Source organism: Haematobia irritans, chromosome 5 (assembly GCF_050003625.1).
Source record: "Haematobia irritans isolate KBUSLIRL chromosome 5, ASM5000362v1, whole genome shotgun sequence".
NCBI classification, from domain to species: Eukaryota; Metazoa; Arthropoda; class Insecta; order Diptera; family Muscidae; genus Haematobia; species Haematobia irritans.
The window spans coordinates 164828625-164845061 of NC_134401.1; the positions used below are offsets into that span (position 1 = coordinate 164828625).

The 16437-nt window shown below is 27.3% G+C and overlaps 1 protein-coding gene across 1 annotated transcript in view; it reads left to right on the top strand.

Moving 5' to 3' along the window:
* The window catches only part of Lrt (Leucine-rich tendon-specific protein), a 60972-nt gene extending 46081 nt beyond the window's left edge, over nucleotides 1–14891 (top strand). Inside the window, exons 2-7 of the mRNA XM_075311067.1 lie at nucleotides 6358–6832; nucleotides 6898–7379; nucleotides 9206–9926; nucleotides 10006–10152; nucleotides 13203–13288; nucleotides 13911–14891. Coding sequence (XP_075167182.1) covers nucleotides 6437–6832; nucleotides 6898–7379; nucleotides 9206–9926; nucleotides 10006–10152; nucleotides 13203–13288; nucleotides 13911–14493 — 2415 coding nt within the window. The 5' untranslated portion in view covers nucleotides 6358–6436 and the 3' untranslated portion in view covers nucleotides 14494–14891. The remainder of the gene's footprint in view (nucleotides 1–6357; nucleotides 6833–6897; nucleotides 7380–9205; nucleotides 9927–10005; nucleotides 10153–13202; nucleotides 13289–13910) is intronic.
* Nucleotides 14892–16437: the final 1546 nt, after the last annotated feature.

Sequence of the window (16437 nt, forward strand, 5' to 3'; positions counted from 1 at the left end):
CAAAAAAGTGCATCATGAAATCAAATTAAATGCAAAATTGTGCGATAAACTTAATGCTGTGAATTAATTGTAATCTACATATGAATATGCTCTAGTACTACATAGTACAGTTGTGGGCAGATTTTTCTGTTTAATGTTTGAAATGGAAAAAAGAGGGAGTATATATATTTCACTTGTGTAGGATTTTTTTTTCTCCGGAGGTCAGAATTCAATATTTCTAGCAGCATACCTACTGAAAGTGCCATCTTTTATAGACGATGCAGCATGCCTGTGGAAAATTTGTTGCTGTGAAAGTGGAAGAAATAAATAACAAAATTTTTTATAGAAATAAAATTTTGACAAAATTTTCTATAGAAATAAAATTTTCACAAACTTTTCTACAGAAATCAAATTTTGACAAAATTTTCTATAGAAATAAAATCTTGACAAAATTTTCTATAGAAATAAACTTTTGACAAAATTTTCTATAGAAATAAAATCTTGACAAAATTTTCTATAGAAATAAAATGGTGACAAAATTTTTTGTAGAAATAAAATATTGACAAAATTTTCTATAGAAGTACAATTTCGGCAAAATTTTTCTATAGGAATAAAATTTTGACAAAATTTTCTATAGAAATAAAATTTTGACAAAATTTTGTATAGAAATAAAATGGTGACAAAATTTTCTATAGAAATAAAATTTTTACAAAATTTTCCACACAAATAAAATTTTGACAAAATTTTCTATAGAAATAAAATTTTCACAAAATTTTCCATAGAAATAAAATTTTGACAAAATTTTCTATAGAAATAAAATTTTGACAAAATTTTGTATAGAAATAAAATGGTGACAAAATTTTCTATAGAAATAAAAATTTGACAAAATTTTCCACACAAATAAAATTTTGACAAACTTTTCTATTGAAATAAACTTTTGAAAAAACTTTATACAGAAATAAAATATTGACAAAATTTTCTATAGATGTACAATTTCGGCAAAGTTTTCTATAGAAGTAAAATTTTGACAAAATTTTCTACAGAAATAAAATTTTGACAAAATTTTCTATAGAAATAAAATCTTGACAAAATTTTCTATAGAAATAAACTTTTGACAAAATTTTCTATAGAAATAAAATCTTGACAAAATTTTCTATAGAAATAAAATTTTGATAAAATTTTCTATAGAAATAAAATTTTGACAAAATTTTCTATAGAAATAAAATTTTGACAAAATTTTCTACAGAAATAAAATTATGATAAAATTTTCTACAAAAATAAAATTTTGACAAACTCTTCTATTGAAATAAACTTTTGAAAAAAACTTTATGCAGAAATAAAATATTGACAAAATTTTCTATAGAAGTACAATTTCTGCAAAGTCTTCTATAGAAGTAAAATTTTGACAAAATTTTCTACAGAAATAAAATTTTGACAAAATTTTCTACAGAAATAAAATTTTGACAAAATTTTCTATAGAAATAAAATCTTGACAAAATTTTCTATAGAAATAAAATTTTGACAAAATTTTCTACAGAAATAAAATTTTGAGAAAATTTTGTATAGAAATAAAATGGTGACAAAATTTTCTATAGAAATAAAATTTTGACAAAATTTTCTATAGAAATAAAATTTTGAGAAAATTTTGTATAGAAAAAAAAATGGTGACAAAATTTTCTATAGAAATAAAATTTTGACAAAATTTTCTATAGAAATAAAATTTTGACAAAATTTTCTACAGAAAAAAAAATATATTGACAAAATTTTCTATAGAAATAAAATTTTGACAAATTTTTCTATAGAAATAAAATATTGACAAAATTTTCTATAGAAATAAAATTTTGACAAATTTTTCTATAGAAATAAAATTTTGAGAAAATTTTGTATAGAAATAAAATGGTGACAAAATTTTCTATAGAAATAAAATTTTGACAAAATTTTCTATAGAAATAAAATTTTGAGAAAATTTTGTATAGAAAAAAAATGGTGACAAAATTTTCTATAGAAATAAAATTTTGACAAAATTTTCTATAGAAATAAAATCTTGACAAAATTTTCTATAGAAATAAAATTTTGACAAAATTTTCTACAGAAATAAAATTTTGAGAAAATTTTGTATAGAAATAAAATGGTGACAAAATTTTCTATAGATATAAAATTTTGACAAAATTTTCTATAGAAATAAAATTTTGAGAAAATTTTGTATAGAAAAAAAATGGTGACAAAATTTTCTATAGAAATAAAATTTTGACAAAATTTTCTATAGAAATAAAATTTTGACAAAATTTTCTACAGAAAAAAAATATGTTGACAAAATTTTCTATAGAAATAAAATTTTGACAAATTTTTCTATAGAAATAAAATATTGACAAAATTTTCTATAGAAATAAAATTTTGACAAATTTTTCTATAGAAATAAAATTTTGACAAAATTTTCTATAGAAATAAAATTTTGAGAAAATTTTGTATAGAAAAAAAATGGTGACAAAATTTTCTATAGAAATAAAATTTTGACAAAATGTTCTATAGAAATAAAATTTTGACAAAATTTTCTACAGAAAAAAAATATATTGACAAAATTTTCTATAGAAATAAAATTTTGACAAATTTTTCTATAGAAATAAAATATTGACAAAATTTTCTATAGAAATAAAATTTTTACACAATTTTCTATAGAAATAAAATTTTGACAAAATTTTCTATAGAAATAAAATCTTGACAAAATTTTCTATAGAAGTAAAATTTTGACAAAATTTTCTACAGAAATAAAATTTTGACAAAATTTTCTACAGAAATAAATTTTTGACAAAATTTTCTATAGAAATAAAATTTTAACAAAATTTTCTATAAAAATAAAAATTTTAACACAATTTTCTATAGAAATAAAATTTTAACAATATTTTCTATAGAAATAAAATTTTAACAAAATTTTCTATAGAAATAAAATTTTGACAAAATTTTCTATAGAATTAAAATTTTGCAAAATTATATTTTTTTGTTTGGTAGTTTTTTGGTAAAATTTTCTCCAAATTTTGGTAGATTATTTTTGGCTCGAGTGGCAACAGTGTTAATACTGGTAATGCAAATAGTAGTGATATGTGGTTACCTAGTTTTTGCTGGATAGTAGGCATCCTCTTCCATAGAGGAAAGTCTTCCTTTGTCTGTACAAGACATTTTCTTTGTGAGAAAAATGAAATTTTTATTTGTGACAGAAATGTCCTCTAAACGCCTTCTTTTAGAGAAAATATTTGACAAAATTTCGTTGGCACGAAACTTCTACTTTCGTATAGTTTGTAACTCAACGATGTATGTCTTTAAACTTCACCCAATGAAACGCATTTTTTAATCTTTTTCTTTATTAAAACGAATTTTGTGTTAATAAACGAAACATTTCAGTTTATTTACGAATATTTTCATTTGTCTTAATGAATATGCGTTGTTATATAAATTAAAATTTTTCTCTAATTTTAAGTAAATTTTCTTTGCTTGTATGAAAGAACTGTCCCACAAACCGGATGTCACTTCAAGATATCCTCTATAGATGCTAAAATTTCTACCACAACTGTTATGATATGTGAGAAAATTGTCATAGGAAAATTTTATCATGATAGAAAATAATGACGATGACACCATGTTAAAGATCAAAACATTAGTCTCTCTCGCTCACTTATCCGCAGTCATGTACCGCTTTATTCAAATAACATTGATTTTGGCAAATTGTTATCGCATAGCATCTTCCTCTGACCATTCAAAACACTTTCATCTTCTACAGAAATGTGTTACAACAGCCTAATAGAATTAAATATGTCAAAGTGTCAACATCACTTGACCCAAAAAAGATTTATAATAGACGTATTTACTTATGAAAAGATTTGCTCTAGAATTCAAATCCCTGCCAGAGCTTTCCTGTCTACACAGAAGAAAAAAAATCCGAACGGCATTCATGATTGTCACTCGTGCCAAAAATAATCGACCATAATTTGAAGAAAATTTTACCACAAATTTACCAAATAAAAAAATCTTCAAAATTTTATTTCTATAAACATTTTGTGAAAATTTTCTTTCTTTAGAAAAATTTGGCAAAATTTTATTTCTATAAAAATTTTTTCAACATTTTTTTTATTTCTATAGAAAATTTTGTCAAAATTTTATTTCTACAGAAAATGTTGTCATAATTTTATTTCTATAGAAAATTTTGTCAAAATTTTATTTCCATAGAAAATTTTGTCAAAATTTTATTTCGTTAGAAAATTTTGTCAAAATTTTATTTTTAAAGAAAATTTTGTTAAAATTTTATTTATATGGAAAATTTTGTCAAAAATTTTATTTATATGGAAAATTTTGTCAAAAATTTTATTTATATGGAAAATTTTGTCAAAAATTTATTTTCATAGAATATTTTATCAAAATTTTATTTCTATAGAAAATTTTGTCAAAATTTTATTTCTATAGAAAATTGTGTAAAAATTTTATTTCTATAGAAAATTTTGTAAAAATTTTATTTCTATAGAAAATTTTCTGTAGAAAATTTCGTCAACATTTTATTTCTATAGAAAAATTTCTCAAAATTTTATTTCTATGTTACAGAAAATTTTATTTTTATAGAAGCTTTGTCAAAATTTTATTTGTATAGAAAATTTTGTCAAAATGGTATTTCTATAGAAATTTCGTTAAAAGTTTTATTTCTAGAGAAAATTTTGTCAAAAATGCATTTCTATAGAAAATTTTGTCAAAATTTTATTTCTATAGAAAATTTTGTTAAAATTTTTTTCTATAGAAAATTTTGTCAACTTTTTTTCTATAGAAAATTTTGTCAAAATTTTATTTCTATAGAAAAGTTTGTCAAAATTTTATGTCTATACAAAGTTTTGTCAAATTTTTATTTCTATAGAAAATTTTGTCAAAATTTTATTTATTTAGGAAATTTTGTCAAAACATTTTTTTTAAAGAAAATTTTGTTAAAATTTTATTTCCATTTCTTTAGAAATGTTTGTCAACATTTTATTTCTTTAGCAAATTATTTCTATTTTATTTTTAAAGAAAATTTTGTTAAAATTTTATTTCTATAGAAAATTTTGTCCAAAATTTATTTTCATAGAATATTTTATCAAAATTTTATTTATATAGAAAATTTTGTCAAAATTTTATTTCTATAGAACATTTTGTCAAAATTTTATTTCTATAGAAATTTTTTTTAAAATTTTATTTCTATAGAAAATTTTCTGTAGAAAATTTCGTCAACATTTTATTTCTATAGAAAAATTTCTCAAAATTTTATTTCTATGTTACAGAAAATTTTGTCAACATTTTATTTTTATAGAAGCTTTTGTCAAAATTTAATTTGTATAGAAAATTTTGTCAAAATGATATTTCTATAGAAATTTCGTTAAAAGTTTTATTTCTAGAGAAAATTTTGTCAAAAATGCATTTCTATAGAAAATTTTGTCAAAATTTTATTCCTATAGAAAATGTTGTTAAAATTTTTTTCTATAGAAAATTTTGTCAACTTTTTTTCTATAGAAAATTTTGTCAAAATTTTATGTCTATAGAAAAGTTTGTCAAAATTTTATGTCTATACAAAGTTTTGTCAAAATTTTATTTATTTAGGAAATTTTGTCAAAATTTTATTTTGAAAGAAAATTTTGTTAAAATTTTATTTCCATTTCTTTAGAAATTTTTGTCAAAATTGTATTTCTTTAGCAAATTATTTCAAGTTTTTTTTTAAAGAAAATTTTGTTAAAATTTTATTTCTATTTCTTTAGAAATTTCTGTCAAAATTTTATTTCTATAGAAAATTTTGTCAAAATTTTATTTTTATAGAAAATTTTTCAAATTTCATTTCAATTTTTTTATAAAAATTTAATTTTTTTTATAAAAATTTTCTCAACATTTTATTTCTATAGAACATTTTGTCAAAATTTTATTTCTATAGAAAATTTTTTCAAAATGTTATTTCTATAGACATTTTTTTTTTTCAAAATTTTATATATTATATTATATATTCTTTACTATTTTGTTGCTAATATTTGAATTTGTAACTAACCATGTCTACAAAATTGATTTCTAGTTTGTCCAGTGTATTTCTGGACGAAAATAATTGAAGTAAATTTTCCATTGCATGTTCGAAGTGCATTGTGTTTGCACGCACTACTTATCTCAAGCCCATTGGACTTGTGAGAGATGTCTTTCCATATACCATGTAACTAACTGACCATAGTCAACTTATTCTTGATGTGTACACTTGGACAATGATAGTGTTTTTTTCGCATAAATGCCACGAAACTAATGACTGACGTTTGACTATTGAATGCATCAAGGTTGAAATGTTCCTTCGTAGTAATTGGATTGTTTTGCTTTCTTTATTGTGTGTTTTTGCAGAGACCAGCGAGGTGGCGGAGACCTCACCAAGTATACCAATACACACAGATCCATAACAAAATCACCAGCCTGCAAAAAAATGTGTCAATTCCCGTTGATGGCAATGTTGCTAGGGCATCTAATGATTGTTGTCTTGAGCCAGACAATAGTGTCATCATCGTCGTCAATTCATCTGCAACAGATCCCAACAAAACTGCCAAGCACCATAGCGCATCAGGCGGAGCCCAGCACAACCCCCTCGAATCCAGTAACATCCCCCATATCCCCCTTGCCGACGATAAGAAAGAATACAAAGTTTTTCAAAAAACCTTCGTCGATTAGTAAAAAACGAAAAGCTGTGGATGTATCCTCGATACCCATAGGAGATGACACCACCGAATGGCGGTGTCCCAATATAACGTTATCGCGAAGTTTGGAATGTGGTTGCGATCTACCTCATACCTTACGATGTAATGGAGATCTTCATGGTCTAACGGTAAGCAATGGGAAGCAAGTATGTAAAATTTTCCAAAACTCATTTGAATATTTTTGCCTTTGCAGGTCTTATCCGATAATCTAAGAGCTTCACCCTATTCGGTAGCCTTACTAGATGTCTCCCTAAGGAATGTCACATTCTTAAGTGATGCCCGTATTTTTGATAATGTCTCATTGCGTTGTCTTATCATATCCTCGGGAGAAATAAAACGTGTCCACAAATCTGCTTTCTTGGGTATCAAAGGTCCCCTATTGGCTTTGGGTTTACCCGGTAATGCCTTACTGACAGTGCCTTGGAGTTCATTGTCCACCTTGGTGGAGTTGGAACGTTTGGATTTATCGAATAATAAAATTAAAGCTTTGGGCACTACAGATTTGGCAGCTTTGATTAATTTGGAATATCTGGATGCCAGCAATAATCAATTGTCTAGTATATCACAGAGGACTTTTGCAAATTTGCGACGTCTTGAAGTTCTGAAACTTGGAGGTAATCGCTTGGGCGATTATGCTTCGAGCCTTAAAGCCTTGATTCAGTGCCATAATTTGAGGTAAGTTTTATGTTTGATATGCCAACACCATAAGCAGAGAACAGAGAGTGAAGTCGACAATCAATTTGTGGTACCGGCTCAGAGAATGTAGGAAACCCATTTTTGTTTGGTGGCTACACTGCAATCGTGATGAGACAACATAGCGGCGGCTTCGACTGACCAAAAATAATCGGCGACGCGATTTAGCGGCTTCATTCTCTGGTCGCTATAGCCGTCAAGTCGCGCCGCTGATTTTTTCCGCCGACCCTGTGTTGGCAGATGACACCACCGCCGAATATGTCGCCTCATCTCGACTCAAATTTAGCCGCAAATTTATCAAAAATATTTACTAAAAACACAAAAACCTTTTAAATTATTGTATTCTCTGCGAAATTTTTGATCTTTCGATCCACAATTATTCAATATTTGGTTTCTAAAATAATTTCGCACAAATTTTGGTCAAAAGATATGAATGATATGTAAATTTCATTGTGACATTGGTTGTACAACTAATCCCATAAGCATTCCGATAACCTCAATTTGATTTTATAATGGATAAATGTCTGCCGCCGAATACACAAATTTATATAGGCTTAGTCGTCAATCCGCTGCCGCCGGAGGCAAAATTTTAGTGTCATCCGCCACCGGTAAAAATAGGTCGGCTTCTTTCTCTTTCTCTGTCTCTGACCGGTGCAGATTTTTGTCGGAGGCGACTGATTTTTGTCGACGCCTCCGGCGGCGGCGACTTAACGTCTAAGCCGATATAAATATGTATATTCGCGGCGAACAATTATCCATTATAAAATCAATTTGAAGTTATTGGAATTGTAATGAGATTAGTTGTACAACCAATCTTACAACGAAATTTACATTTCGTTAAAAATTTCTGAGCTAAATTTTTACAAAATTATTATAGCACCTTGAAATTGAAAAAATACGACAATTATTAATACATTTTTCTGATTTAAATCGATATTTTTGATTAATTGGCGGTTAAATTTGAGTCGGGATGAGTCGACATATTCGGCGGCGGCGTCGACTGGCAAAAAATGGTCGGTGGCGACAAAAATCAGCGGCGCGACTCGGTGGCTTCATTGTCTGCCGCTGGTCCTTATTTTGCAGTCGACGCCGCCGCCGAATATGTCGACTCATCTCAATCCACAATTATTCAATATTAGGTTTGTATAATAATTTCGCAAAAATCTTTCTCAAATGATATGAATGATATGTAAATTTGATTGTAAGATTGGTTGTACAACTAATCTCATAAGCATTCCGATAACCTCAATTTGATTTTATAATGAATAATTGTGCGCCCCCGAATATACAAATTTATATCAGCTTAGCCGTCAAGCCGCCGCCGTCGGAGGCAAATTTTTAGTATCAGCCGCCGACGATAAAAATGGATCGACTTCATTCCCTATCTCTGATGCGCTTTACAGACTATCAGTTATTCCGGACGGAATGTCGGTGTTTGTAAAGAATCTTACAGTGTGTCGGATCGATACGACTTGTCGGCGATGACTAAATAATCGGTAAATGTGTTATCGATCCCATAAACATGCAGCAGTATCGACTATGCCTTCGGACTTTACTTATAATGTGCGCTATTTGTGGGATATGTTCGACACGAGCAGTGTCGTCCGGAATAACTGATAGCGCATTACCGGCGATGGCAGCTTTGTTAGGTTAATTGTACAACCAATATGACATTGAAATTTTCATTTTATTCCTCTCTGTTGTGCAAAAATCGGAGATACGATCCGGTAGCCTCATTCTTTGGCTACCTAAATTATTTGTTTGTTGAGATTCATTTCATTAAATTTTCTTTTCAAAAATATTTCCAGGGACCTGGATCTAAGTGCCAATAATCTGAGCGGAAATTTATCAGCCACCTCTATACCAGTATTGAAAAATCTTGCCAGCTTGAATTTGAATCGTAATCTCATCAAGAGTATACAAAACAAGGCCCTTATGAATTTTTCTCGCTTGACCACATTATCACTGCGACATAATCAAATTGATGTCCTGCAAGATCATGCCTTCTATGGCCTTGGGTCATTGGAAACATTGGATTTAAGCTACAATGGAATAGTGGCAATATCCAGTGCCTCTCTACAACATTTGACACGCCTTAAGACATTGGATCTTACCCATAATTTCCTTAGAGCTTTAACCTCAGATCTGATAACACCTTTACCATCGCTGGTCGAGTTACGTTTATCGGGCAATGATATTTCCATAGTGGCCAAACATGCTCTTGATGGCGCCCGGGAATTGAAAACATTGGTTATGGAAGAAAATCCCTTATCGTGTGATTGTACCATGCGTGAATTTGCCGAATGGTTGCAGGCAGCTAAATTGGTTTCTCAAGATCTCTTAAAGATTACCTGTGTGACACCACCGAAATTGGAGGGAGCTCCCCTCATTCAAGTACCCATGGAAATGTTAAGTTGTGGTGATATGGAAAATTTGGAGGAGGATAATGCCAATATTATTGAACAATTGGAAGCAATGGCAAAACAAAACCATAGTACCAACTATCACATTAGAGATCTATCGGAAGAGGTGGGTTTCTTGTGATGTCTTCTATCAATCAAATTTGAAAAATTAATCGATTGTCTTCTCTCATAATTTTTTTTTTTAGATAATTTTGCATGAGCTACATTTTTCTGCGGATTATGGTCTAATATTAACATGGATCATAAATCTCAGCAAGAATGATTATATGTGTGATGCTATATTTGTCTACAAGGAAGAGAATATCAATGAAATTCTGATCGATAATTCACCAGTAAGTAAACAAACCAAATGAGAAATAATTAAAGAAGGATGGAGGAAATAGGGATTGTTAACACAATCAAAAATTTGTTTTTTTTTCGAGTCTTCGATTTTTTTTTTATAATTTGGAAAACTCAACTTTTGTCACATTGATTTTAAAATTTTTTGCATTATCAGCATAAAAAAATATGAGTTGAAAAAAAAAAATATTTTTCAACTCATATCTGACTTTTATATACCTATATAAGCCACTTTAGTGAACCAATTATGAACCCATTTCGCCGAGCAATTAGAAGATCAAATTTCAGCCGGATCGGATGAAATATGTTCAACCATGAAGCTTCGGATATCAAATCTGGGGATCGGTTTACATGGGGGCTATATACAATTATGGACCGATATTAACCAGTTTTTGCATACTTGATAGAGAGCATATATCACCATCACATACAAAATTTCAACCTGATCGGATGAAATTTGCTCCTCTAAAAGGTTCCGAAAGTCAAATCTGGGGTTCAGTTTATATCGGGGATATACCTAAAAGTGGTCCGTTATGGCCCAATTGCAATACCATTTAACCTAGGTCTATAACAGCAACTTGTGCCAAGTTTCACACACTTATACATCGTTAGATCGGTTCAGAGTTTCAAATAGAGTGACCCCCCACCACCAATTAATTATGGAGGGTATAAAATTCATATGGTTACCCTGGTAATGCCTCAACATCAAGAGCAAAGCGATGAATATCCATGGAAAAACTTATGATGTTTATTTAGTGGGACTAAATGGGTGTGGTGTACTATGAGCTGCTGCAACCGAGTAAACGAACACAATTGACGCGTTTGAGCCGAACATTGAGTGATAAACAGCCACCATATTTGGAAATTCGCGGCAAAGTAATTTTGAGCACGATAACAAAATAAAATTTTGACAAAATTTTCTATAAAAATACAATTTTGAAAAAATTTTCCATAGAAATAAAATTTTGAGAAATTTTTTTATAGAAATAAAACTTTGAAAAAATTTCTATAGAAATACAATTTTGAAAAAATTTCTATAGAAATAAAATTTTGTGAAAATTTTTTATAGAAATAAAATTTTGAGAAAATTTTCTATAGAAATAAAATGTTGAACAAATCTTTTATGGTAATAAAATGTTGACAAAATTTTCTATGGAAAAAAATTGACAAAATTTCCAATAGACATAAAATTTTGGGAAAATTTCCAATAGAAATAAAAATTTGATAAAATCTTTTATAGAAATAAAATTTTGACAAAAATTTCTATAGAAATACAATATAGAGAAAATTCTCTATAGAAATACAATTTAGAGAAAATTCTCTATAGAAATAAAATTTTTAGAAAATGTTCGATTGAAATAAAATTTTGAGACAATTTTCTATAGAAATAACATTTTGACAAAATTTCTATAGAAATAAAAATTTTAGAAAATTTTCTATAGAAATAAAATTTTGAGAACATTTTTTATAGAAATAAAATTTTGAGAAAATTTTATATAGAAATAAAATTTTCACAAAATTCCTATAGAAATAAAATTTTGACAAAATTTTCTATAGAAATAAAATTTTGACAAAATTTTATATAGAAATAAAATTTTGACAAAATTTTATATAGAAATAAAATTTTGAAAAAATTTTCTATAGAAATAAAATGTTGAGAAAATTTTCTATAGAAATAAAATTTTGAGAAATTTTCTGTAGAAATAAAATTTTGAGAAATTTTCTGTAGAAATAAAATTTTGAGAAAATTTTCTATAGAAATAAAATTTTGACACAATTTTCTATAGACATAAAATGTTGACAAAATTTTCTATATTCATAATATTTTGACAAAATTTTCTATAGAAATAATATTTTTAGAAAATTTTCGATTGAAATAAAAATTTGGAAAATTTTCTATAGAAATAAAATTTTGAGAAAATTTTTTATAGAAATAAAATTTTGAGAAAATTTTATATAGAAATAAAATTTTGACAAAATTCCTATAGAAATAAAATTTTGACAAAATTTTATATAGAAATAAAATTTTGAGAAAATTTTCTATAGAAATAAAATGTTGACAAAATTTTCTATAGAAATAAAATTTTGACAAAATTTTATATAGAAATAAAATTTTGAGAAAATTTTCTATAGAAATAAAATTTTGAGAAAATTTTCTATAGAAATAAAATTTTGAGAAATTTTCTGTAGAAATAAAATTTTGAGAAAATTTTCTTTGGAAATAAAATTTTGACAAAATTTTCTATAGAAATAAAATTTTGACGCAATTTTCTATAGACATAAAATTTTCTATATTCATAATATTTTGACAACATTTTCTATAGAAATAAAATTTTGAGAAAATTTTCTGTAGAAATAAAATTTTGAGAAATTTTTTATAGAAATAAAATTTTTCTATAGAAATAAAAGTTTGAGAAATGTTTCTATAGAAATAAAATTTTGACAAAATTTTCTATAGAAATAAAATTTTGAGAAAATTTTCTTTGGAAATAAAATTTTGACAAAATTTTCTATAGAAATAAAATTTTCACATAATTTTCTATAGACATAAAATTTTGATAAAATTTTCTATATTCATAATATTTTGACAAAATTTTCTATATTCATAATATTTTGACAAAATTTTCTATAGAAATAAAATTTTGAGAAAATTTTCTGTAGAAATAAAATTTTGAGAAAATTTTCTATAGAAATAAAATTTTGAGAAAATTTCCTATAGAAATAAAATTTTGCCCAGGCAGTGCTCCTTTTGATCAGCTTTTTCGTTCTTATGAGGAAGGCAAATATTCGGACAATTCCCGGATTGAGTCAAAAGACGAATCGTTTTTTCATCGGGGTATTCGTATGTTGTCAAAAAAATGGGAAAAAGCCATGGACAACACTTCAGTCTACAATTTTTTCAGAACAAATTCTCATTTGAAGAAATTTTTAATTTGCTCACCTAATAAAAAGGACCTTAAAATTGTTCCCATTCTTCAATTCTATTTCTTGTTATTTATCCTTTTTAGCCGTTTTTAAAAATTTTCTCTTATTTCTTTTATAGATTCATTGCGAAAGTAAAATGATCAATGGTCAAAATACAGTCAGTGTCATTGTTCCGGATAGTTCAACTTTGGATGTGGGAGAAAGGTAAGTTCAAATGAATCAATTCATTGTTAGACTCTAAGGTATGATCATAGACATATTGGTTTTGACTATATAAAGGATACGTATCAGGGTGATCAGGGTGAAATTCTTAGACGATCTAACTATGTCCGCCTGTCTGTTGGTAACATGTCCTGAAGTCTCTTGTTATTGAGATAAACGAAAAATCTTGCGTTCGTAAACGAAAATGAAAAATTCAAAATATGAGATATGTATCCTATTTTTAGGCAACCTTGATTTAAAGCTGGGTTGGTGACTTCAAATATCTTTATTTTAAAGAAGACCCATATCAAACCTCTTTTTCAATGTTTTAAAAGCAAAATGTTATTTTTCAACGGTGAATATGGAACTTTTTCGTGGCAAAAATTTTGTTTTCTCGGCAAACATATAGATGGTTGCCGAAATCAGATACATCATATGGTTGAGATACACTGTTACATGTTCCCCGTCCAAAAATAACACTTTGCTCTTGAAACATGTTTGAGATGATCATATTCCTTCTTTGGGTGTAAATGGTTCTAATAAAACTTTTTTTAGTGTATAAAATGATAATCTTACACCATTCTTATGATTAACACTCATGGTTTATTTTACACTTCTCTTTCAGCTATCGTTTCTGCTTGGTCATGGTTCAAGAGCATAATCCCCAATCAGATCTCACCATTGGTTGTTCGAATATAACTCAACTACAGATCAGTAATCCGGATTCCATACCTCAAACAAGGCAATTCAAACGTCGACCCTACGCGGATCTTTCGAAATACGATCGTAGTACAGATCCTGATATGCAAGGTGGTCCTCTTAATGTGGACTATAGTATAAATACGAGAAAATTCAATACAATGTCAAGTCAACAACAACAAAGAACTGTAGATGGTTATGATGAGATTCATACGCATACTCCTACACCCTATGACTTTTTAAATTCGCTCAATAAGAGTTTTCTACCCGGTTTGGGTTTAGGAGTTTTGGTTACATCGATAGTGGTCCTTATATGGGCTGCTTCACGATTACGACAAAATGTCAGTCATCAAAATAATAACAATAACAATATCATACATGGTGATCGAAGATCCAGTTCACCAACAGCCACCACCTGTTATGCTGCCTCAGAGCATTTGGCCCGTTTGGCAGATAGTGAAAATGGTGGAAGTCGTTATCTTAAATTACAGGCCACCACAAGTCTTTAGATTTGTGTATGACATGCTTAATCCGAGAATCACATTGTTTATAGGGGAATAATTTCGATCTTCGAAATGATATTTTAGATACGATACGATATACAGTGAAACCTTTCAAACTTGGACACTCTGAAAAGCGGACAATTTTCGTTATATACATTAAACGTTATATCACACAGAAAAAAAAAATGCACAAAAAGTTTTCCAATTAAAGTCTTAATTGAGCTTTAAAAAATATTCAATTAAAAATTTAATGGATTCAACAATTTGTTTAATTGAAATAAAAATCAATCACGAAAATTAATGGTATCAATTAAATTTTTTAGTTGAATCAATTAATTTTGTAATTGACTTTCGATTAATTTTTTAATTGATACTATCATTTCTGTGATTGAAGACATTTCAATTGAATCAGAAAAAAATTTTGTGTGTGCACATTACAATTTATCGCACAAAATTAGACCACACCTAAATGTGGACAAAGTTTTTGCGACCGTGGGTAACTACTTCTGGGAGGTTTTACTGTACAGTGAAACTTCTTAAAATCGAAAACTCTGATATGCGAACACTTCACAAAAGTGGAACATTTTTGTGAGACGTTTTCGATATTATCACATAAAAATTAATCTCTCATATGTGGACAAGAGTTAGGCTGCCGTGGGTATCCATTATTAGAAGATTCACTGTGGTTGATTTCCTTAGATGGAAGTAAACATAAACCACTTTTGTCCCTAACGATATATCCGTAAAGAAATATATCAACGACAATTGGGAATTTGATTCCGAATTTTTTTTCCCATTTTGTCGTTACATTATTTTCTTTGAGTGTAAATAAATTCAAGCTTATGTCAATTGCAGTCACGTTTGCCTCCAAATTATCTTCGAATTATATTCGATCTATAAGAAAAAATATTTTACGGTACACAGAAAAACATTTCACGAACATTTTTCCAATTAAAGTCTTAATTCAGTTTTAAAAAATATTCAACTAAAAATATAATTGATTCAAAAAAAATTTTTAATTGAAATAAAAATCAATCACAAAAATTAATAATATCATATTAGTAATAATATTGGATCAATTAATTTTTTTATTGATACCATAATTTCTGTGATTGAAGACATTTCAATTAAAAAATTAATTTGATCAATTAATTTCATGATTGAATCAGAAAAAAAATTTTTGTGTGTATGGTTTATTTTTTGTCGTCAGAGTTTTTTCTTTAACCCCCATTTTCAGGAAGCTCCGTTAGTGCTACGTTAGCTAACGAACTTTTAAACCGTACTTTGGACATGGCTGTCATCATGTCTATATATTCCACATGCCAGTTAGGAACTTAACTGCTAAACATTTTTCAGTTAAAGTTAACCGGAGAGAAGATATTTCGATTTTACTTTCTGTTAACTGGGAGTTAAAGTCTAACGGAGATACATAAAAATGGCCATAAATCATAAAAATAAATTCAAACTTTGGGTTCCCTATAATAGGATTCACTCAAACAAATTTTGTTTGCAACAATTTTCATTCTAGCTTAAATTGTCCAAGGATTCATTTTGCTTTCATATTATAATAGGATTTGTACAAAGTTTCCCCTTTCTAATTACTTTTCGTCCTTTACCTTTCTAATTACTTTCGTTTGTCGCACTAATGAATATCCCTTTACCATAGAAATTAACATGGTCTAAAATTTCATTTCGAAGAAAAAAAATATTTTTCTATGTCTGTGGTTTCATTCAAACACTGTCTTCTTGAGCCCATGGATATCAGGGCAGTGTTCTTATGTGATAGTACTTTTTCCGAGTACCCAATATTAATTTAATACTAAAATAAAAGTAAATAATTTTCTTAAACAAGAAATCCAAAAGCCTTATTCTAAAATATATAAGTAATAATAAATTGAATATAAAAATATAAAAACAAAATAAAATAAAATGCAAAGTCCTTATACGAAT